We start from the raw sequence: 23,989 nt of genomic DNA, 5'->3' as shown, positions 1-23,989 counted from the left end.
TTCTACTCCCGCCTGGAGTGCTGCATCCAGCTCCGAGCCCCAAAACAGGAATGACATGGACCTGTTGGAAAGGGGCTAGAGGAGGCCCCAGAGCTGCTCCAGGGCTGGAGCCCCTCTGCCATGGAACCAGGCTGGGAGAGCTGGGGGTGCTCACCTGGAGAAGGATCCAGGGAGAGCTCAGAGCCCCTTGCAGGGCCCAAAGGGGCTCCAGGAGAGCTGGAGAGGGACTGGGGACAAGGGCTGGAGGGCCAGGAGCCAGGGAATGGCTGCCAGTGGCAGAGGGCAGGGCTGGATGGGATTTTGGGCAGGAATTGTTCCCTGGCAGGGTGGGCAGGCCCTGGCACAGGGTGCCCAGAGCAGCTGGGGCTGCCCCTGGATCCCTGGCAGTGCCCAAGGCCAGGCTGGACACTGGGGCTTGGAGCAGCCTGGGACAGTGGGAGGTTCCTGTCCATGCCAGGGGGTGGAACAAGATGAGTTTCAAAGTGTGTGAACCCCTTTTCCGCGCTGATGAACTAACGATGGGTGTTTGGTTCCCCTGCAGCCGCCCAGACACATCGTTCATCTGGTTCCTGAACCCTCTCAAGTCCATCAAATACCTCATCTGCACCCGCTACAAGTGGCTCATCATCAAGATCGTGCTGGCCCTGCTGCTCCTCATCATGGTGGCCCTGTTCCTCTACAGCATGCCGGGATACATGGTCAAGAAGCTGCTGGGAGCATGAGGGGCGGGAGTCTCTCCTGCATCCCCAGCCCTTTGCACAACCTTCCCAGCTCCATGTCCCCATGTCTTCTCCTCCCCGTGACCTCTGGGCAGCCCTGGGGGGCATCTCCTCCCTGCTGCTGCCGCTGCCGGGTCTCCTCTTTGCATTCCCTCTCTGTGGGTCCCATTCAGGCTTTAATCCCAGGGAAATGGGGCGGGAGCAGGGCACAGATCTCCAGACCCTGCATCCCGCACCGGCGCTGGGAGAGGCGCCCAGCTGGCTCCTGTGGGAGCCTCCGAGGCCTCTGCCCACTGGGGTCATGGTTGGTGCCTTCCTGGGAATCAGGGGAAGGAGAGGGGAGCTGGGGCTGCATCACTTGGATGATTGTGGGAGTGCTCCAGAAAGGTTCCTTGGAGGGATGTTCAGGATCCAGCAGGGAGCTGGGATGGAGCAGCTGAGGACGTGCCAGCCCCACCAGAGTGAGGGCACAGAGCATCCCCAGTGCCTGTCCCCCGCTGCCAGCACCGTCCCTGCTCCGCTCAGAGCTCTGGAGGTCACATTCCCTGGCACGGGGGTCTGTCCCACCTCAGGAATGCTGGGCACGGTGCCCCAGCAGGCCCCGCAGAGAGCCCTGGGGTGGGCCAGGGGCAGACCCTGCCCTTTCCTCCCACGGCTCCAGCGGAGACCGGGACATGTCCCACAGCTCAGATGTCTTCCCAAGGTCGCCCACCCAGAGGTGGCTGTGGCTGGACATCCCCAGGGCTCACAGCTCCCCTGGCACTGTGCGAGCTCCTGGTGTCCCTCTGGATTCTCCGTGTATTTTGTTTGGCTTGGTGATTCTTGTGGCCGGAGTCCTTCTGGCCGTGTGTCCTCGGGAAGGGCTCTTTCCTCGGCTCTCCGCGATCTCCAGCTGCTGCAGAGCCGCCTTTCTCAGCTCCCGGTGTGCAAGACCCCCACTGAAGAACTGAGGACATCTCAGAGATGTTTTAATGAGGATATTACTATTCCGATCAGTCAATAAAAACCAGCTTTAACATCCGGGCTCTCGTGGTAGTGGGTGTCGTGGTTTGACACTGACCAAACGCCGGGCACCTACAAAAGCTGTTCCTTCAGGAAAAAAAATTAACAAAGGGTTTATGGGCTGAGATGAGGAGTGGGAGAAAAACACTCTAAGGGCAAAACAGGTTAAAATTTAAAGGTATGAAGAAAATTTGTTATAAACAGAGTCAGAGGAGGGTAACGAGAAATCAAAAAAGCTTTTAAAACACTCTCTTTCCCCATCAGGCCCTTCCTCTTTCCTGTGAACGGCTAATGCAGGGACTCAGATCCTTGGGGATACTGAGACATTTGTTGTGAGAAACGAGCTGGTTTTACACGCCTCTTCAAGACACGGTATTTCCTTGTGGGGTGTTTCTTCACCGAGCAGCTTCCCACACACGGCCACATGTGTAACTTTGCCCTAAAAAATCTTTTTCCTGTTTCTCTGATTTTGCTGTATTTCTTCTGTATTCTTCTTTCTCTTCCTGGATTTCTCAATCTCCTTTGGACTCAATTCTTTTGGGATCCTCCCTCGCGGGGAGCCCTGCTTATCTCAGTTCTTATGATTTGAAGAAAACTCCCGAGCGAGTTAGAATCTTGTTTCTCATGTTTATTAAAAGGTCATCACAAAATTTGACAGGTTTTTCTAGGCTGGCTGCACAAGTTTAAATCACTGTAATCTGGTACACTTCTTTCTTCTGATGGTACAAACAAGGCCTTGTGGCTCACTTTGGCTTTGAAAGCACAAAATGGCCTTGAACCACACAGTGCTTTTATCTTTATACCTATTTTTACCCAATTAACAACAGACACGTATATTATTTTTCTTAATGACCCAATGACCCATCACCTCTGTGCTGCACTGCGGCATTTTCTGACCAATCACTCACTATCACCCAAAAACCTCCAGGAGAAGAAGATGAAGAAGAAAGAAGAAGGGACAAGAGACAACGCCCTAAATCCTCAATCTTGTCTCCTGTTCTTTAAACTAACGTTTTCACCCAGTGACTTAAGAAAACTTTCTAATCTACACACTCACACTTTTAGCTTTTTCTATCTAACTTTAACAGTTGTTCTCATGTATCACCATGAAAACATGCTCGTGAATTTCATGTTATATGAAATTCAGTGTTCTTCTGGATCTTAGAACTAAGTATCAGAAACAAGGGCACACACTCTGTATCCCAGACTCCAACAACACGGCCACATGGCCAGCAGCACGCCTCAGTGTCCTTGTACGCGGGCAACCGCGTGCTGCTCGCTCGTCTGGCGGGCTCCTCTCCGGGATGCCTGTGGAGGCTGACCTGGAACAGAGTATGGGCAGAGCTAAAGGAATAAAGTGGATATTTATCAAAAAGACCTTCAAAAAATACACCTCGGGCAGTGCAAGAACCTGGCTGTGGCTCCACCCAAGGTGGACTCAAGATGGACCCAAGATGGATACAAGATCCGCAACAAGATGGACAACCGGTCACGAGTTTCACATTTTTATAAGTTTTGGTCCATATCTCCATATTTGGGTAAATTGTCCAATTACATCTTCAGATTGGGAAGTCCCCTACTCCCAGACTGCTCTCCTCAACTCGCTGCTGTTTACGCTTTTTTATGGTCCAGCCATCATCCCTAGGGTGTCTGCCACATTTTTTCTCCCAAGGTCAGGCGGAGACAAGCGTCTCTGAGCCGCCACGGCGCTCTGCAGGCGTATCCCAACACCAAATTCCTTCTCCCTCTCCAGTTTCCCACTCCGGTTTTGGTCAGCTCGTTACTCGAGATCTCCTTCTGTTGGCTCAGGGAGAGGAAGCTTTTCTCTGCTATTCCATGGGATCCTTCCCACAGGAAAAACAGTTTTCCCAGAACTGCTGTAGCCTGGGTCACCAGCCCAAGGGTTTAAGGATAGGCTGCTCCAGTTTGGAAGCAAGGGCTCTTCCTCTCTGCCTCCGGAAGCTAAATAGGGTTTGGTTTCCTCCAGCTAAACAAACACACCACAAATATTCAGTTTCAGTTTCACCTGGCTTAGGGTCACGGCATTCTTGTGACTCAGCCGTCTGAATCGGATCCTACGGGGCTGTCTTTTGGGGTCCCACCCCGAGGTCCAGCGGTTGCCTCAGTTTTCGTAACGGGTCTGGCTTCATTCACAGAATTGTAAGTCTGTACTAGCTTCAACTTTTACTCACAGCTTTTTTTTTTCTCTCTCTCTGTTCCTCCTGTAGCTGCTTCCTCATCTGTTCTATTTGCAAAGACAACAAAAACTCATTTGCTTCCCCACTTCCACTTCAGTCTTCACACCTTGTTTCTCTTTGACACTTTTTGGTACCAGTGAGCAGCTTCCAGACTAGAACATTTCACAAATAATTCCTTTATCTTTGTCGTCCTTTGAACGGCCTCTAGCACAGTTTGAATATTTTTCCACAGCTTCCTGGTCATGCCAATTATCCTGACGCCGAGAAACTGAGGCTTGGATTTATCCCGTGCCTTTGTGAGTAGTTAAGTGATATTTCTTGCCATCCTGAGGGCTACGCCAAATTGTCACGGACAGGTGTGTTCGAGATTGCTTAAAAAATCACTGGCAAAGGTATGAGAAAAAGTCAGATTTAATATTAACCAACAAAGCACAAGGGGTTCGTTGGCAAGATTCTCTCACAGCTAGGGCACAACAAGGGAAAGCAAAACCAAAACCAAAGAAAATGCAGACAATCAAAACAGATATTAATTGGGAATTATCTGGGGGGAGTGTGTGTGTGTGTGTGTGTGTGTAAAGACAAGGATAAAAAGGACTATGGTGGGCCTAAAAGCTTAACAACACTCAAATCTAACAGTACTTTAACTAAAGTTATACCTCAAGTCTAGTAATTTACCATAGGAAAACATTTAACTTAGACTCAACTTAAATTACAACTCAATTTATAGAATTATAAAATTCAATTATTTATTAAATATTATATAATTATACAATTGTATTACATTACATTATATATTATTTATAGTATATTATAGTATATTATAATTATACAATAATCATTAATATAATATATTATATATTATTATATAATATTATTATATAATATATAATTACATATTATATTATTATATATCATTAATATATAATTATATATAATTATATTATATAATCAATACATAATTATATATTATATATTATATATTAATATATAATTATACAATAATTATTATATATTATTATATTATGGTATATATTACATTAATTAAATATTATTAAATATTTATCATTATTAAATAAAAGTATGAAATAAATTTATTATACATTATATTGTACCATATCATATATTACATTGTCTTACATTGTATTATATTATATTATATTATATTATATTATATTATATTATATTATATTATATTATATTATATTATATTATATTATATTATATTATATTATATTATATTATATTATATTATATTATATTATATTATATTATATTATATTATTATATTACAAAACTCAATTATTTCTTAAAGTTAACAACCCCACAGAGCAATAACACTCAACATTTAACCTAAATTATAACTATAACTTTGACGTCAAATTTAGCAACTTAACAAAAGCACACCCTAGCAACAATTAGTTAATGTTTAACCACTTACCAGAAGACCAACACTTAGTAGCTTTTAAGTAACTATAACTATAGTTATATAACTATAACCTATAACTTAACCTTACAGACCTAGCTTACTTAGATATCTGAGGGTATTAAACATCTGTGAAAGCCTTCTATAGATGATATATTTCTATTTGTATATTATACATAAATATGTGTATATTATATGCATAATATTTTATATTATCTAGCCACAGAATATATTAATTTAATTCTTATTTAATTAAATATTAACAACTTAATATTAACAATTAGATAATAAAAATTAGTCATTTACTATTAACAATTTCATTTAATTAAATATTCAATTAACTAGTCCATTAATTAAATAAAAGTTAAATAATAGGGTTATTTATTTATTTATTTATTTAGCCAAACTAATGCCACAAAAGAACGTTTCTACTTTCATACCAATACTTAATTATTTTGTTTTATACTTCTTTGCCATACTGCAGACTTTTTTAGACAATCATATAGTGACACACAAAACTATTTATTCTGCTTTAAACTTCTCACTGCCTTTGTAACTACTTCTGTAGCTTAACTTTAAAACTTTACACTGCTTACCTTAATGTCTTTCCACTGGTGAACTCCAATTCTTCCTTACAGCTTTAAACCTGCAAGCCTTTTCCAAGGTCTCAGGTTGAACCCTGTGTCCACGCCTATGCTGGAGTTTGTGTACTCAAGATATTGAGATTTCTGCGCTTGAAATTCCCAAAACTGTGGTTTTGGGACAGCTCAGAAGGGTCTCATTTTGGACTGCAAGGGAGCGGGCTTCAGGCATGAGAGTGTTTCACCTGGCCAGAGTCTGGGTCGGCATTTTCTCTGAAAGGGTGAGAACAGGGATGCTTTGCCATTCAGGCCAGAGGAATATTTCCAAGGCGGGTCCTAAGAAAAGCAGGAGCTTGTTAGCAGCCCCTGGGAGCAGAGAGTGTTTCTGACAAGCTCAGGAAGAGCTGAGCCTAGGTGCTGTTTCCAGGGCCTAAGAGGCATTTTCTGAGCTCACACTGCAGCCTGGAAAGGAGGGAAGTGGGGGAACGCACCACCACAATCACTGCACTTTTATCACTGCTGAAGCAAACTGATAGATGATGCAACAGGAGAGAAAGTTATGGAGCACTCTCACTCCCTGAGAGTGGTGCTGTGCTCCCCCTGCTCCTTTTCCTGATGGAGCACCAGCCCCAGGAAGGGCTGAGAGCCTCACCTGCCCTCCAGGTACCAGCACAGCAGTCAAAAGGTCTGTGCAAAGAGCTGAGAGTTCTCTGAGAAGCAGCTCAAACCACGGCTGGTGAGGAAATCGGGCTCGAACTCAAATAATCGGACTCCAAAGGAGTGGTTTCGTTTTCACACTCGGCTTCTGTCAGAAGCCTGATTTCCTGGAATTGCCCCACTGCCTCTAGAAGAGGAAGCCGCACCCACCGGAGAGCCGGGGCTGCTTAAAGTGGGGCTGGGATCGGCTTCTGGCATCCCGGGAGCTGCGGGGCTCGGAGGGAGAAGGAGAGAAGGTAGGGCCCTGGGGAGGAGCTGTGCGGCCGGGAGCAGCGGGGAGCGGGATCTTGTTGCTCTCGTGGCTCCTGTTGCGGTGTTTTGGCACGGCCGGGGAGATGGCAGGGCAGGGGAAGAGCGCTGGGAGGGCAGCGGGCGGGCGGTGTCCGCTCCTCCGGGGGCTGCAGGAAGCCGCCGCTGCTGCAGCCGCTTTGGGGGGCTCGGGGGAGCCGTGTGCGCTGCGGGGCTGAGCTGCGAGGGGGCCGGGCTCAGAGGTGGCGCCGGATGGCTGCTGTGCCCCCCGGAGGGCAGGAGCCGTGGCACTGATGCCGGGGGCAGTGCTGGCCCCGAGCCGCTCCTTCGGCCGCTGGGCAGCTCCGTGGGGATGAGCGGCAGGCACGGCTCCTCCTGCCCTGTCCCCAAGCGCAGGGGCTCAGTTCTTCCTTTTGCTCCCCATGCAGGCCGGGTGGCATTCTCCTCTCTTCCAGTCGGAGCGTCACCGCGCAGAGCGCTCTGGGCTCTGGGCCAGCCCCACCAAGGGAGCGCTGTTCCCAGAGCCCCTTTCTTTCCCTGGGACACGGCTGGGGAAAACACTCTCGGGGGCTGTGCTGTGAAACGGCTGCACGCATTCCCATGGCCGCTCCTGCTGCCAGCCTTGCTGCTTCCCTCGTTTGCTTCCAAGGAGGAGCTCGATCCCGAGTTATGTCCTGAATGTGCTCAGTGCCTCTCTGTGGGCACGGACACAGTCGCATGGGCCTTTTTCCTATTCCTGCAGCAATGGGAAACCGTGCAGGGACTGCCAAGGGTGCCTGGGGGCGGCTTCAGGGCTGGAGTTATTGTTGTCCAGGGCAGCCTCTGGCTCCTGAGACTGAACCAGCGCTGGCAGCGCTCTGGTGGGAGAGAATTTGGGAGGGGACAGGGCTGGGACAAGTGGCCCGAGTGGACGAGCTTCAGCAGTGACCCTGAGGCATCAGCTCCCTTCCTGAGCAACTGTCCTGCCCTGAGGCTCTGCTGCGCAGGGAGCAGCTGGACATGTGCCCAAAGCAAACAATTGGTGTCTAAAGTTTCTCCTGTGCTTTGCCTGCACAGCTTTCCTCTTTCCTCTGCTGCTGAACTGCCCTTATCTGGAGCCAGAGGCTTTTCCTGCTTCTGCCTTCTCCATCGTGTCCCCATCCTGCTGGTGGGAGTGCACGGGCTCCTGCTGGGGGCTCAGTGCTTGGTGGGACCCAAGCCCAGCGCTGCTTCTCCCCCCTATTTGGGATCCTGAGCTTCCCCCCAGCAGCAGGTGCGTGATGTGGGCAGTGGTGGGACGGGGCCCGTGCTGCCCCACTGTCAGTGCTGTTCCCCTGGCTCTGCCCCCTCCACAGCTTGTGTGCTGCCTGAGAGCACAGATGTTCCCTGGACAGCCTCTCACCCAGCAGCGCCCACCAGTCCTTCTCCTCAGGGCTGCTCTCAATCCATTCTCTTCCCAGCTTGTGTCTGTGCCTGGAATTGCCTGCACCCAGGGGCAGCACCTGCACTTGGCCTTGTTGAGCTTCAGGGGCTTTGCTCCAGCTTCCTTCTGGTGGGGGAGCATGGATGTAGGTCCCAGGTGAAAGCCTGCTCTGCTCACCTCCCCACAAGAGCCCTGAGGAGTCTTTGCTGCCTGGGCAGTGTCCAGTGGAGGAGAAGGGTTGGCCTCCAGTGCTCCCTGGAATGAATCCTGTGTGCTCATGGCTTGCCTTCTCCTGACTGTCTGCTCTTCTCCTCTAGGATTTCAGGCCTTTCCTTCCTGATTCCTCCTGAGTTCTCCAGGGCTTCCCATCACCTTCTCCACACCCCACCATGTGCCCCAGGCGTGCCGCTGTGCTGTGCTGTGTCCCCTGAGCTGGGGCCCTCGGCTGCCGGTGTCTGCTGGGAAGCCAGGGCTGGGAGCAAGGGGAGCATCTGCTGAGAGGTGGGTGAGGGGAATCAGAGCCCACAGGCCTTGCACAGATTGCCCAAATCGGCAGGAACTCCCCAGGGAAAGCTGCCCCTGAAGGCTCTGGAAGGCTGCAGGGGCCCTTGGATCTACCCCCGAGTCCAAGCCCCTGAGATCAATACCTGTGTTGGTAAGGGAGTTGTGGCCTTGGTGGGACAGAAGCTGAATGGTCAGAAGAATTTTTTGCACTGAATAAATCGCTAGAGTATCCAAGTGAACGGAGACTGGGAGAGTTTTCAGGATTGTGTGACGGTGTCAAAAACCCCAAAGGCTGAAAGGCAGGTGAAAAGAACAGGCAAGGAGACCGGCTCCTTTTTAATGCCTTTATTGAGGTCAGCTCTAGCTGTAGACCCGAGGGGGTGCGCACACCACCACTGCTCAGGATGGATGACACAGAGGAGGAGGTGCTCAGCTTTGCCACATGGCACAGCTGGGGCTTCCATCCTCACAAGAGTCCCTGGGAAGACACTGGCTCGTTGAAAACCTAGGGTAGCCATGCATAGAGAGTGTTGGTTTACTTATGGTGGTGAGGTCCGGAACATCCATAAGTGGCTCAACATTCCCGTCATTTAAAGTTCAGTTTGAGCCATGGCTCTGGGGGTCTTTAGATGTTAATTCCACTTCCCCTGGGTGCAAACCCCCATGGGAGTTCGGTCATTTACATACTGGCTGGTGTCATCAGTTGCCATTAGGGGGTGCCAGGAGCAGCAGAGGCAAGACAAGGTAAGGTGGCATTTAACAAAGAAGGCTGTCACAACAACATCGGGCATAAGGTATTTAACAAAGGAGGTACCTTATGGTGACAACATTCAACTGGGTTAACATCTTTGTAGACAGATCATGACATCACATTTTGCTCTTTACACAGGTATCCAGTAAAAGGACCAGGTCTGTTAGGGTGAGAATCATGGAATGATGGAATGGCCTGAGTTGGGAGGGACACACCAGGGTCCTGGGAGAAGCAGGATTGAAAGCTTTACTGAAATCCAAAAAGCGCAAATTAACTGCCTCTCCTTAACTAAGTCCATTGGTTAATGTGCTGTGAAAGGAAATTTAGGGTTGGGTGCTGGACCTTCCCTCCTGAGTCAGTAGTGGCAGTGACTCATGACTGCCTGGTCCTTTGGGGGGTTTTCTATCAAAAGTGACCAGCACTGAGGGACCTGGTTTAAGAGACAGGTGTCTGCCAAGGAAGGCGGAGACCACCCTGGAATGGAGAATATGACCCTCTTCTCTCCATATTATTTTAATTTTGAAATGATGTGGCTTTCATGCAAAGCTAGGGGAAAGGGAACAATAGGAATTTCCTAGACTATATCTGTATACATCAAGGGCAGCAAACAACAGCAACAACCAAAAGCAGAAAGGCAAAGCCAGCCTTGTGTCCCTGCCGAGCCCGCGCCGCTGGGCTGCAGTTCCGGGCACGGCCAGCAGGGGCGCTGGTGGCTCCCGGCCGGGCCGGGCGGGTGCGATGATTCCCCCGCGGCTGCAGGGGGCGCTGTGGCGCGGGCTCGGCCGCCTCTCCGCTGCCAATGGCGGCTGGGGCGCCGCGCAGAGGAGAGTTGGCTTCCCCTGCACAGCCCGCGGGGAGCAGCCGCTCTCAGTGCCGCTGCAGGCCCGGGCCGGCGAATCCAAGGGTAGCAGAACAGCCGGAGCAGCGGGGGCTGGCCGGGGGAATCGCTCCTTTGTGCGCCTCACCGGCGATGGCCGGGCCTGAGGCCGGGCCTGCTGGGGCTGGGGGTGCTCCCAGCTCTCGGCACAGCTCGCAGCGGCTCCGGGCTCCCAAGCAGCAGAGGAGCAGAGAAGCAAGCTGGCAAGCCCTGGTCATGGTGCTGAAGCAAGAAAAAACCAAGAGGGGAGAAGAAGGAAAAAACCAAAAGGCAACAGGAGCTCATGACAGACCCACTGTGCCGCATGGCCCCTGTGTTGATCGCCCCTGATGGAAGGAAGAGCAGCCCCTGGCCCCAGCCCCACCCAGAGTCCTGGGCCACCCTTCACCCTTCGTCATATTCCTGAGTCGGGGGGCTACAGTGACAGCTCCCGACACAAACCAAAACTGAACTGGCTCTGGGTAAGAACCATCCCCAAGGCAGGACCCCAGCACCTTCCAGAGCCACTTCCCAGGGGCCCTTTGTAATTCACCCCTGAGCAGCCTGAAGCCTGCTCCCCTCAAGGCCAGGGTTGAAGGTTTGCTGGCACTTTTCATCCTGTCACCAGAGATTTGAAGTTCAGTGGCCATGTGGTGGCCGTGGCTGAGATGGCCACCAATGGGCGCTGGGCTGGAGAGACCCTCTGTGGTAACGAGCAAGAGATCGCAGAGGGCACCTGTCCAAGTTGGCTTCCAAAATCTCCAGTCCCCCTTGAAGGGCCACCAGGATACCCCAGGCACAGCTGTGGGCAGGGACAAGGTGGATTTTCCCCCTGATCTGGGGTGGGTCCCGAGTGTGCAGGGAAGCAGCTCCTGGGAAGAAGCATGAGTGGGGCGAGGAGGGGCTGCACTGGCAGCTGGAGCAGGAGCACAGCTCAGAGCCCGTGTGGCCGTGCCGGGCGTGGGGGGATGTGTCTGGGGAGTGTGGGGTGCCCTGGGGGGAGCGTGTGAGCGCTGCCTCCAGGTGCTGGGAGCAGCAGGCTGTGCCAGACAGTGAGCAGGGCAGCCGTGGGACTGGGCAGAGGGTGCAGGATGCAGGCTGGGGTGTTGGATGGGAAGGGAGGCTGTGCCAGTACTCGAGGGAGCCAGGAGTGCTCCTTGCTGTCTCCTCTTGTGTCGTGAGGGGTTCTGCTGGGAGGATGTGGGCAATGGTGAAGGCAGCAGCTTGTCCAGGGCAGGTTGTGTGGCTGAGTGAATCAGAGTGTACCTGTGTGTGTGAGAGTCTGTATGTATGCCTGTGTGTTTGTCTGTTTCTGTGTGTGTGTGTTTGTGTTTTTGTCTCTATGTCTCTCTCTGTGTATCTGTGTGTGTGTGTCTCTGTGTCTGTGTTTGTGTCTTTGTGCCTGTGTGTCTATTTCTGTGTGTGTCTCTGCGTATCTCTGTGTTTGTGTCTCTGTCTGTGTCATCTCTGAGATAAAGACTGAGCTTCAGGGTTGATCCTGCACACAGGAAAGCCACAGGCACATCCAGTGTGCTGGGAAGGGGACCCTGGCTCTTGTGCCAACCCAGGCCTGGCTCCAGCAGCCGGGTGGGAGCAATCCCCAGGGCCGCAGCTGCTGCAGAGCCTCTGCCAGAGGCTGGGGCCTCTGCCTGCACCTTAGGGAAAGTCTCTTTTCTTCTTCCACAGCCATGGCTTCGCAGGAGGACACACAGGAGGGGGATACAAAGGCACAGCTCTTGGCAAAGGCATTTCAGGATGAAGGGCTGGATGCTGGATACTGGCTGCCCAAAGTGTCACAGATCCTGGGAATCGAGTGCAGAGAAGCCCTGCAACATCTGGTGTACGAAGATTACCTCAAGCTGGAGTGTGAGGTAAGGCACCCCTGGGAGAAGAAGGCACTCCAGAAACTCCTGAAAATAAGAGATGACAAAAGAACCAGTAAAGATGTGCAGAAGGAGCACTTGGAGAAGAGAAAGGAGAAACAAGAATTGGCCAAAGAAGCCCTGAATGATCTGACAGAAATGCTCAACAGCCGCACCCACACCCAGGATGCTCTGAGGGAGAAAGCAGAGACTGTGTGGCAAGCCATGGAGATTCCCAAAGAGTTCTGGCCAGCACCAAAGGAACCCTTGGCGGATATGCTGGAGAGTATCCAGAAGCAGCTGGAGCAGCAGGAGTTGCCAGCAGGCAGGAGAGAGAACATCCCTGACGCGGAGGTGCTGAGGCGGGCATCAGGGGGACTGGCCCTGCAGGGCATCTACAGAACCAGCAGACCTGGAGATGCGTTGGCAAAGCGAGATCAGCTCCTCAGGGTTCCTGAGGGATTCCAGCTCACCGGTCCAGAGCAAGGATCGCTCCTTGAGAGGAAGGACTTCTCCTCCTCTGCAGCAGAATCCTCTTTCACCAAGTCCATGGAGCAGCTGGGGTTCAGCATGAGTGTTTCTGCCAAATTCAAGTTCTGGGGAATTAATCTGGGAACGGGTGTAGATGGAAGCAGCTCCTCACAGTCACAAGACAGCCACCAGTCCCGCTCTGAGCAGAGCTACTTTTGCAGCACCAGGTACCAGTACCTCCCTCTGGCCTCCTGCTACTTCCAAAGGCATCAGCTTTGCCTCACAGATGCAGCTCTGCGGGAGCTGCAAGACATGGAGCAGCTTTTGAGCTCCACTCAGGAAGAAGACAACCCTACCTTGCTGAATAGCATGTGTGAGAGGTTCTTCAGCAGGTTTGGGTCCCACGTAAACCAGGGTCCCCTCCACTTTGGGGGGATATTCTGGTGGAAGGCGTCTACGGAGGGATTCCGAGAGGAGCAGAGGGAAGAGATGAAGCGACAAACGTCTGAAGCTCTGAACAGCTTTGTCAGGGCCAGCTGGGGTGACTTCCTGGCCAGTGCTGCGGGGGCCCTGGATGTTTCTAAATCCAGCTCAAAGGCTTCTGTCCTGGGAAGAGCCGGAGAGGGTTCCCATACAGCGATTCAGCTCTACGTGGTCAACACAGGGGGCCCACCAGACACCGCTTCTCTTCCTCAGTGGAGAACGGGGCTCGTGTCTGATAACACAATGTGGTGCGTTATTGACCGTGGGTTTGAGCTGATCCCAGTGTGGGACGTCATCCTGTACAATCACAGCAGGGATTTTAAGTCCGTGGGCCAGATGAGCAGAGCCCTCAGGGCTGCGTACAAAGCGCTGACGAATCTGAGCGTTGGCAGCATTTTTGGAGAGGAACTGGGCAGTGCAGTGCAAGAGGCCAGAGATTTCATGAGGACTCTGAAGGCCTGGGAGGTGCCGGTGGATGAAAGGAAGCTTCTCATGCTGATGGAGCTAAAAGATGATCTGAATGCAAAAACCAGGAACCCCAGTGTGTGGATCAACATGTGCCTGTCAGACAAAGCCCTGCAGGACTTCCTGGTGAACACCGTGCGGATTTGCCAGGAGTCACCTCCAGAAAACACCACCTTTATCAAGGTAATATTGAAAAGCCTCCTGACTCCACATATCTACTCTGTCAAGGACTTCCCTGAGGCTTCCTTCATTATGCAATGGATCTTCCAGACGGAGCACCCACTTCCCAAATCTCCCAAAGTCTCTGAGCTTGAAGACCTCATCAAAACACTGCAGCAAATGAAGGAGCACATCCATGCTGTCTCCTACGCACCAGGAAGCTCTGCTTCCGCCATTCATGAAGCAAAGCGAGAAGCGACCCAGACCAGCAGCCTCGCCATTTATTCCTTACTCCAGTGTCTCCAGGAAAAGGCTCAGAAGGACATGGAACTGTTGGTGCTCTTGATTGTGAGCAGCACAGGGTACCAGGTGGAAAGCAGCACTTTTCAGCACCTCCTTGGACACCCAGAAATTGAGTACATGGCCAAGGAAATGGAAGCGGCGCACAAGGAGTACGTGAACCTGAAGGAGCAGGATGCTGACAGAGCTGAGGCCTCTCTTCTGCTGAAGGGTCTGACAGTGACACCAGAAAGTCAAGGGCTGTCCCCTGAGCAGAAGAGGGAGCGTTTAATTTTCATGGAAGATCACATGAAAGGCTTGTGGTCCACACGGATAAAGAATCTGCTCCAAAAGCACAGTGAAGACTGGGAGAGGCTGGAACAGGACTTGCATTCCTTGATCAGTGGGTGCTTGGATGACAACTGGGATGAAGAGAAGATGCAGAACATAATCAGAGACCTGGAAGACACTTTTCCATCACCTGAGCCTCCCAGTCACTCTCAAACCACCTCAGACAGCAGCCAATCCAAAGCAAATGAAGCCATCGCAAACCAGGAGTTCCTCCAGCTGCTCAAGCGCCTGGGACTGGAAAGTCACTATCCAAGAAGAATGGGGATGGGAGATTTCCACACCATCTGCAGGACATGTCTGCAGGACAGCCAGCCCAGCCAGGACACAGAACTGCCAGGTTACTTCCTGCAAAAGCTGTTAACCGTGGATTACCAAAAGATGAGGGACCTGACTTGCTGGGATGAGATCAACCCAGGCCTTGCACCTGTACCACAAATCAGAAAGCAAGAGGATGAAGAATCAGATTCCTTTGAAAAGTTTCTTGATAATCTGATGGGAACAGTGCCTGCACGTGCAAGCAGGGACAGCCATGTGCACCCCATGGACCTGCAGATGGCCATTTTCCACTGCGCTGATGACTTCCTGAGACAAACCCTTGCAACCAAGCTGGCCTTCTGCCAACTGGCGCTGCCTCTGCTGGTGCCCAACCCGTGCACTTCACGCATCGAGTTCCCACTCTACGCCCTCAGCCAAATCCAAAGGAGCTGGAAAGAGGTTGAGAAGTCAGGAGAGCAGGCCCAAACAAAGAGTTACAACAACAAACTCATCTTTCAGACACACACACCCATCGTGTCCTTCATCCGCATTGGCAGCTCGGCCTCCTCTTCCAAGTCTCAGCTCCTGAACGCTCTGCTGAGCGAACGCAAACACAACACTTTCTTCCACCGCCACTGCAGAGGCAGCACCAGGGAGCGTTTGCTGATGGAAGGGGTGGTGGAGATTGCCTGGTACTGCCCCCGTGGAAGCCCCGATGACACCTTTGAGCGCTGCGTGGCTTTCTGCAACCTGCATGGAGATGCCAGGAATCATGGAGCACAGCTGCAGTTCCTGCAGGAGATATCTGCTGTCAACGTGGCTCTGGTGTCTGATTCGGAGCACATGGACAGCAGGGGGAAAAAGCTTCTGCAGGACCTGTGGCAGTCACAAAGGCCGTTGCTTTGTCTTCTCACGGAAAAAGAGAACGCTGTAGAGGGCAAATCTGGCAAAATCATGACAATAGGGACCAGGAACAGAAACGAAGCAGAACTGGTGATCCAGCTGAGCAAAACAATTGGGAATCTCCTGGCAGGGTCTAATACACGTTTCAGCCTGGACGCCTGTGCAGACAAAGCTCGCCAGCAAGGATTCATAGTGGATGCAGATCAACCCGGGTGTGTGGCAGCCAAAGCAAAGGCAAAGGAGCTGGTGGAGCTTCTGAAGAAAGAGAAGCTATCAGAGATCAAATCCCAGCTGCTGCCGCTTCAAGGAAAACTGTGGTACCAGTGGTGCAAAAAGGACAAAGAACTCACTCGCTTGCAGGAGAAGGGGAACAAGAGCATTGAGCATCATCGCAGTCAAATTGAAAATGAGAAGAAATCACTAAGAAGAAAGCAACTTGAGCAAGCTTTCCCCCTCAACCCACTGATGAAATCATTCCTTAGCTTTCTCAAGGGCCAACCAGCAGATACCAAGAAATATTTCCTGCAGTGGATGAAGGTCTTCATGGATGAGATGTCCTGTGGTCGCCTTGAAGAACTGAGGAGAGTCTCTCATGAGTTATGGACTGAAATCTCAACAGGAAAGAAATACAAGAAAAATCCCAGTGTGAATGCTGAGTTCCTGAGTTACTTGGATGCTCTCTCTAGTGAAATCAACAATTCATCCATTGGCCTGGAGCACCTTCTGAGAGAGGTGGGGCAGATTTATGAAGCTCTGCAATTAATGGAGACAAATAATAGCAATTTTGCCAAACTGCCAGAAATTGCAGCAGAACTGATGGTTTTGGGTTACCCTGTGGAGCTGATGGATGGGGATGCTTCTTACCTGCCCTTACGCTGGGTGGGAGCCATCTTTGACAGCTTAATGGAGAGGCTGGGGGACAAACGAGTGTTTGTGCTCTCCGTGCTGGGCATCCAGAGCACAGGCAAGTCCACCCTGCTGAATGCCATGTTTGGTCTGCAGTTCAGCGTCAGCGCGGGGAGATGCACCCGCGGAGCCTTCATGCAGCTCATCCCAGTGGGCGAGGAGCTGCAGCAAGACTTGGGCTTTGATTTTGTGCTGGTGGTTGACACCGAGGGGCTCCGTGCCATTGAGATAGCCAATAAACAGTCCCTGAACCATGACAATGAGTTGGCCACCTTTGTCATTGGTGTTGGCAACATGACTGTGATCAATGTGTTTGGAGAGAACCCATCAGAAATGCAAGATGTTCTCCAGATCGCTGTGCAGGCTTTCCTGAGGATGAAGAAAGTCAATCTTTCCCCCAGCTGCCTCTTTGTCCACCAAAATGTGGGAGAAGCAACTGCCAAGGAGCAGAACATGGAAGGCCAAAGGCGTTTGCAAGTAAAGCTGGATGAAATGACCGTGATAGCTGCTCAGCAGGAATTCTGTGACATCTTGTCCTTCAGTGATGTCATTGGCTTTGATGTGAACACCCACATTCACTACTTTGCTCACCTGTGGGAAGGAAACCCCCCAATGGCACCACCCAACCCCACCTACAGCCAGAACGTCCAGCAACTAAAGAGCAAAATCCTCCAGGCTGCCAAGAAGCAGTCGCAGCGCAGCATATTGAGGCTCTCGAGCCTGAAAGATCGTATTGGTGACCTCTGGAATGCTTTGCTGAATGAAAACTTTGTTTTCAGCTTCAAGAATTCCCTGGAGATTGCTGTGTACAGGAAACTGGAAAGTGCCTTTAGTCGGTGGACCTGGAAGCTGAGGAGTCACATCTTAGACATACAGATGAGACTGGACAATCGAATTCGGAATGGGGACTTGCAGAATGTCACCAGAGAGCACCTTGAAAAGCTGGTGCAAGAGACAAGTGATGCCATTGAGAAAGAAGTGGAGAAGTATTTCAGTGAAGACAAAGACCATGAGACACTGATCCAGTGGAAATCAGGCACAGAGCTGAAGCTGAAAGAACTAAAAGAGACTCTTCTCCATGAAATGAAGAAGAAATGTGAGAGTCTTATAGAGCTACAGAAGGAGCAGAGGAAACTGGATGCAAGGAAGTTGGAATATGAAGATGAGCTCCTGAGAAGGAGTAGGGAGCTGGCTGTGACTCTGAAAGGGAAGAGCCTGAGTGAGAGAGAACTGAGAGACAACTTCACTCTTGTCTGGAACAAGTGGATTGCCGAAGTCTCCAGTGCTGCTCGTTCTCTGGAACGGGTGAATATCGATGCAGACATCGAAGAAGTCCTTCTAGAGCACTTTAAGGAGCCAGGTTTCCATGCATGGATCAGGTCATTTCCCAAAGGCAGTGGATTTTCTTTCGACTTAGAGAAACATGTCATGAAAAAAGAGAATTTTCGCTTTACCTCAGATCCCAGGAGCATTTCCAGTGATGATGCTATCAACTTTCAGCACATCACAGACAACATCATAGCGTGTGTCAAGGCAAACATTGATAAGAAGGAACAGGAGAAACGGGATTACAGTCGAAATTTTATCCATGAAATACTCAATGAAGTACAGAACGGTGTGAACTCCGTCCCCAGCCATGCCAAATGTACTTTTAACAGAGAGTACAGCATAGCTTTGTCTCTGTATCTGTGCAAAATGGCAGGGGAAAGGTTTAAAGCCATGCATGAAGCATTCCAAAAGGCAAATGACCCAGTTGTGTACCTGAGCAGCAAGAGAGAAGAGTTCTTCAAGTATTTCCAGATGTCCTGCCAAGGAGCCACTTCAATCACAACTTTTGCTGTTTTCCTTTGTGACAAGATTGAAGCAGCTCTTCGCTGGGCGGTCTATGAGAGGACATCTAAAGCCATCGCTGAGCATATGCAGGGCAAATTCCCAGATTTCAGGGGCAACAGAGCTGATCTGGAAATTTGCATCCTGAGATACCTGGCAGAACAAGAAAATTTTGAGTATTTCATAGAATACATTTTTTTCCCAAAAGAATTTTTTCAGAAATACATTGAGACACGAGTTACGAATTACTGTTTAGGTAAGAGTGGGAGACTGGAGAAGTTTTTAGGTTCCTCCCTCAATCTTCTGTACGGAAACATCCTGTCAGCTGTTTCTTTATCAACCCAAATTGTCAAAGACAGAAAAGACAGAGAGGACAAAGTCTCTCTTTGGCTGGATGAATTTTGCAGGGAACTGACAGAGGTGATCAACTTGCCCAGAAGTGACCTGAAGGGCATCGAGCACCAAGAGGTCAAAGATACTGAGTTCCTGAGCAGTGCCATGGCAGAAGCTCTGGATGACCTGAAGGACAGGCTCAGGAAAGAATTTGCTGGTGCTGATATGAGCTCGTTGGCAACGCAGCCTCACACCATCCTGGTGGAGCAGTTTTCGGGGTGCTGGGAGAAGTGTCCCTTTTGTAAGGCTGTCTGCACAAACACCATGCAGGGACATGATGGAGACCATCAAGCAGTCTTCCATCGCCCACGAGCGTTAGTGGGAGCCACGTTGTTTATACCGGTATTTCCTGGCTTCGATTTTAATACACGCAGACTTAGCATTGATATTTGTTCAAGCGCTGTTGCAAGTGACATGGAATTCAAATTAGATGATGGCCGATGGATTCGTTACCAATTATATCGTAATGCAGGACCTCCTTATTCCAATTGGAACATTCTTCCTGATTCATCTATGCTGGCGTACTGGAAATGGTTTGTTTGTCGTTTCAGGGCACAGCTGGAAGCTTTGTTCAAGAGAAAATTTCAGGCTGAAGGAAAAATTCCTGAGGCATGGCAGAGAATTACCAAGCAGGAAGCACTGGCCGAGCTGGACAGGCGTTAGGCCGCATCCCTGCGAAGGAAGAAACACAAGGACTTTGCAGTTTTGGAGAACTTTGCAGCAGGCTCTCCACAAATTCAGTTACAATGGTGACGCTCTCAAGCCAAATGAAGAGAATGGTATCCAACTGCTCCCAGGTTTGGTGAAATTAGGCGTGTTAATGTGGCTGTCACTCAGGAACTCCCTTGCTTGATGAGAAAGTCAGAATCCTCTTGCCTTCTTGCCATAAACATTTCCCTCTGCTTTGTCCTAGAGCTAAACCAAAGCCCCTCCTTGCAGTGATCGGTCTCATGGCCAAGCAAGGGCCATGGGCAAGGGCAGAGGCAGCACTCAGAGCACCCCTTGGATCAGGTGCTGTGAGACAGGAAGTGACAGTGCCCCCAAGGCATTTTTCCTGCAGCAAGGAGGTGTCCTGCTCTGAGAAAGAGCTGCAGGACCTGAGGTCATCTCCACACTGGCTGCAAGATGGGCTGCTTGGCTTTTGGGCATCATCCTTCCCTCCCTCACTGCAGCCTCCTGGATCAACTGAGGCCCTTCTCCCAGCAGGAGCCGTTGTGTCTCCAGGCTCAGGAAAGCAGGGACACGATGGCCCCGGGGCTCAGGCAGTGCTTTCACTCCCAGTCTCAGAGGTGCTGTGTCTCTGTCCAGGGCAGCCGCTCCTGCTCAGCTGCCTGGGGCTGCTGCCCTTCCCTGCAGCCCTCAGGCCTGCAAGGAGCTGCTCCTGCCCTTGGCCTCACTGCTGAGCAAAAGCCTTGGGAATGCCCCATGTGGAGAATCCTGCCTGCCAGCACCTTCCACAGCAGCCCTCGGGGCAGTGCTGGTGCTGTCCAGGCAGGCTGGTGGCACTGGAGCCGTGCTCTGGAGAAGGTGGCACCAGCTGGCTCTGGCCCAGGCAGGCGTGGAGGCTTTTGCTGTGCAGGTGCTGCAGCCCCGCTGGCAATGCGAGGGCCAAGCCCTGCTGGAGAGCTGGCTGAAGGGCTGCTTCAGCCTCATGCCCTGCAGGCTCTGCTAATAAAGGAGTTGATTTGGACCTCCCTGCTCTGTGTCCCCTTTGTGTTCAGGGCAGCCACAGCTGGGGGTGACTCGAGACAGGCAGGGGACAGGGGGTGGCACTGGGTGAATTACTGAGGCCTGAACAACGGGCCTTGCCTTAGGCCTGAACATTCGGCCCTGAGCCAAAGTTTCCCAGTGGGTGAACCTTTCCACCAAAAGTGATGTGTATCCACTCATTAGGGATGCATTATTAGCCATATGATAAATGTATCTGCTCATTAACAAAGCATCATTAACAATATGATCTCGTCCAGTTACCGAGACGGGCTCTCTGTTCCTTCACTGTGACAGGGGCTCCCCAGCTGATGTGTGGAGCTGGAGGATGGTAAAGTCTTGGGGTAACTGGAGATGTAATGTGTGTCATCTCACTGTATGCAATCTTTTGTAGTAACGATGATGTGCCTTGCTGAGCTCATCCTTTTGTGATTCCTGGCAGTTTTGCACTACAGTAAATTACACCTCTTCCTTAAGTTGGTGCCTGTTTCTTTTGTGCTGAGCCTGCTGCCTGGCAAACACTGGGTGAGGGTCTGGGAGCTGGGGTGTGGCAGCAGAGGCTCTGCTCCATTCAGGGCCTCTGCTCCAGGAGCAGCTTCACTGTCTGCAGGGACAGCAGAGAGGGCAGGAAGCCCCAAACCACAACACCCAGGGAAACCAATGTCTGTGGTAGGTGCCAAGGGAGGCAGCGCTGGGAAGCAGGGCTGGCCTGTCACACACAGGGAGGGCTGAGAAGGTTGATCCCAGCAAGGGTCTGTGCTCTGGAGCTGCTCAGCTGGGAACGAGCAGGACAGAAGGGGAAGGGGCCCAAACTCTGCCAAGCCCTGCCCTGGTCCAGCTGACCCAGAGCCAGTGACAGGAGCCAAAGCTGGGCCATGTCTGCGTGTGCTGCAAGGGCTGAGTGCCAGGGACTGGGGACACCTGGGCTGGGAGGGGATTTGGGTGGCTCCTGGAGCCAGACTGGGAGTGGAGGTGACCCTGGCCATGGTGTCACCTCCTGGGCTGAGTGGGGAATGTCCCAGTGCAGCTCCTGGAGTGAGTGGGGGGGACCCAGTGCCACAGCTGGGTGCAGAGGAGAGGACCCAGTGCAGCAAGGGGGGATGGCCTCAGGCCTGGGCTGGTGTCCCCAAGGCATCTAGCTCAAAACGGCCAAATAAATTTGGCCATATCAGACCCTCAAATTCAACCAGCTTAGAAAGAACACAAATCCCTGGATGGGGCAGGGATGGGTTGGATTCAGACCCAAGCACGGACCTCAGCCAGTGATGTTCAATCCAGAAAGCAGACACAGCACTGGTCAGGGAGCTGGGTGGTGCTAAAACCTTGGCCAATGAATTGTGTAGACCTGGGAGTTAAGAACAGACTATATAAGGAGGTTCTGAACAATAAAACATGCTGTTTGTCTGATGATCAAGAGAGAACTTGAGTCATGATTTCTGTCTCCAACCCACAATTTCATGTAACACCTTTACGTGCCATATATGCCTATGGAATATTAACCTTTATACCTATGCCTATGGAATATTAACCTTTACACTATGGGATATTAACCAAAATTAATAGCTGCAATTCATAAACACAATATATATGTTTCACCAGCAAGTAAATTGTCGCTCTATTATGGAACGGCTGGAAAGAGATGACACAGACTCTCATGGAGTCAGAACAGGAGAATTCCTTAGTTTATTGCTTCAGCTTTGTTTTATAGACTGGTTCATGGAAAATACAGAAAGGAAACTCTTATTGGTTAGTAAACTGCTACTTCACCATCATTGGTCAGTGGTGAACAACACCCTCTGACTTTCTCTTGCAAAGGCAACAAGAGACAGGAAAACAGCATCTGGCAGTTGTTTTCTGTCTCCAAGAATTGTTTTGATTCCTCCTTAAAACTTCCCAGGCTACTTTCTCAGGCTGGACTTGAGAAAGCTATGGGGCCTGCAGCTTTCTGCAGGTTCCCTGCAGCCTGCTCCAAAGCTAGCATCCACAGTAAATAGATTGAACTGAATAATAGAGTGACTCTGTCTCCAGCTCCCATTGCTGGTTTCATAAATTTTCTTGTTCCTTTTTCAGGTTTTGTTGCTCTTGTCTTCTACAATTTCAGTTCTTCTACCTGCTGAAGCAACATCCCTGCTTGCTGCTTCTCTCCCTCTTGTCTTGTTCTTTTCAATGCTTCCCTTAGTGCAGTTTTGTACTCATTTTCATAACTTTTCTTCTCTCTGAGTTGGGTCACCTGTTTTTGTTCTGTTGTGTTAGTTGATCACTCCAAGCCTCTCTTACGTGCCACTTGTGCAGCTCTGACTCCGCCTCACAGAGACTCACGTCGTTTTTTTTCCAGCGCTCCTCGTGCAACTTCCAGCAGCGACTTGAAAAAATTCCTTCTGCACTCTCTGGGGGCCGCACCACCAAATCTCTATCCATCTGTACCTTCTGCCCTAAACCAGGACACTTTTTTGCAGGTGTTTCTCTCTCCTCACTTAGCAGCTGCTCCTGCCATGTGTTCAGGGGGAACCCGGCACCGGTCCGGGACCTGGCCAGACTGCGGCCGTCCCTTGGCAGGGGGACACAGGGCTCGCTCTGCCACCCCTGCAGGGAGCTGCAGGCAGCACGAGCAGAAGCACGGCTGCTGTTCTCCCACACTCTAGCAAAAAAGGGCAGATGGCATGTTTGCTCCTGAGCGACCTCCTCCATGCCAAATAAGCAAAGTGCACAGCCTCACTCATGCTCTTTCATACCAAATAAGCAAAGTGCACTGAACAGCCACAAAGCTGTGAAACAGAGAAATTAACAAGAATCAAGCATCAAGAAATGCTTTGACTAAAAAGGGGGGGCCGACAAAACCGTGTGAAATGCCTAAAACATTTACTGTTCTCACAAAAACAGGATGAGAGCAAGACTACAAGGTAAGAAAAAGGGCTAGGGTGTGCAAACAGGACAAAGGGACCACAAGGTACGGGGTTCTTGGGACTCCTAAGCCAGGAAAAATGGTATCAAATTCTGGAAGAGTGCCAGAGGACAAAAAAGGAGCATGCATAAGGCGACAAAGTGAAAAGTTCAAATAAGATGAAAATTGCTTACCTCAGCCCCAAAGACACCCAGATGACCACCAGAGTGACCAACAAGGAGCAGTGTGCAGCCACAAAGAGGTGTGCAGCTAATTTTCATACGAAGCAGGGACAGGTGGGTTTAGGAGATGAGTAAGTATTAGGCGCATTGTCTAGTCCAAGTTTGTAGAGAATAAAAAGAGAGGGGCAAATCTCCGAGGGGGTGCATGGTTTTGGAGGAGATATTTACCATGTACTTCAATGCTGAATAAATACCTACCAGCTCTTATAACTTACTTTGTGCGTGTCGTGGTTTTAAAACAGTAACTAAAAAAATTACTTATTTCTTGCTGTGAGATATGGATTAGAGCAAGAGCAAAACAGGCTTAAAACTTAAAAAGGAATAAAGAATGTTTCTTAACAAACTACAAGAATAAGATCATCTGAATAAACTTCCAGAAAACCCTTTTTATCCCCTACTA

The 23,989-nt window shown here is 50.6% G+C and overlaps 2 protein-coding genes across 8 annotated transcripts in view; both read left to right on the top strand.

Moving 5' to 3' along the window:
* OTOF (otoferlin) overlaps positions 1 to 1,742 on the top strand; it is an 81,245-nt gene extending 79,503 nt beyond the window's left edge. For 2 of the 4 annotated variants that reach the window (XM_086875360.1, XM_086875359.1), the window contains exon 46: positions 542 to 1,742. In XM_086875360.1, coding sequence (XP_086731486.1) covers positions 542 to 722 — 181 coding nt within the window. In that variant the 3' untranslated portion in view covers positions 723 to 1,742. The remainder of the gene's footprint in view (positions 1 to 541) is intronic. The other 2 variants (XM_086875361.1, XM_086875362.1) reach the window with 1 other exon arrangement.
* A 2,003-nt stretch (positions 1,743 to 3,745) lies between these two features.
* On the top strand, positions 3,746 to 20,942 carry LOC147654539 (interferon-induced very large GTPase 1-like). Of its 4 annotated transcripts, none has more exons than XM_086875354.1 (4): positions 3,746 to 3,881; positions 4,152 to 4,215; positions 8,609 to 8,792; positions 12,089 to 20,942. In XM_086875354.1, exon 4 carries the CDS (start codon positions 12,091 to 12,093, stop codon positions 19,420 to 19,422), a length of 7,332 nt encoding a protein of 2,443 aa, XP_086731480.1. In that variant the 5' UTR covers positions 3,746 to 3,881; positions 4,152 to 4,215; positions 8,609 to 8,792; positions 12,089 to 12,090; the 3' UTR covers positions 19,423 to 20,942. The 4 variants fall into 4 exon arrangements, with proteins under 4 accessions (XP_086731480.1, XP_086731482.1, XP_086731481.1 ...); XM_086875355.1 differs by lacking the exons at positions 3,746 to 3,881; positions 4,152 to 4,215 and adding exons at positions 6,770 to 6,876; positions 7,946 to 8,141; XM_086875353.1 differs by lacking the exons at positions 3,746 to 3,881; positions 4,152 to 4,215 and adding an exon at positions 6,770 to 6,876.
* Positions 20,943 to 23,989: the final 3,047 nt, after the last annotated feature.

This window comes from Cyanistes caeruleus, chromosome 2, assembly GCF_971803275.1.
Source record: "Cyanistes caeruleus chromosome 2, bCyaCae1.hap1.1, whole genome shotgun sequence".
Taxonomy (NCBI): domain Eukaryota; kingdom Metazoa; phylum Chordata; class Aves; order Passeriformes; family Paridae; genus Cyanistes; species Cyanistes caeruleus.
The sequence above is the reverse complement of the archived record's forward strand: the minus strand, read 5'-3'. Positions and strand labels throughout refer to the sequence as shown.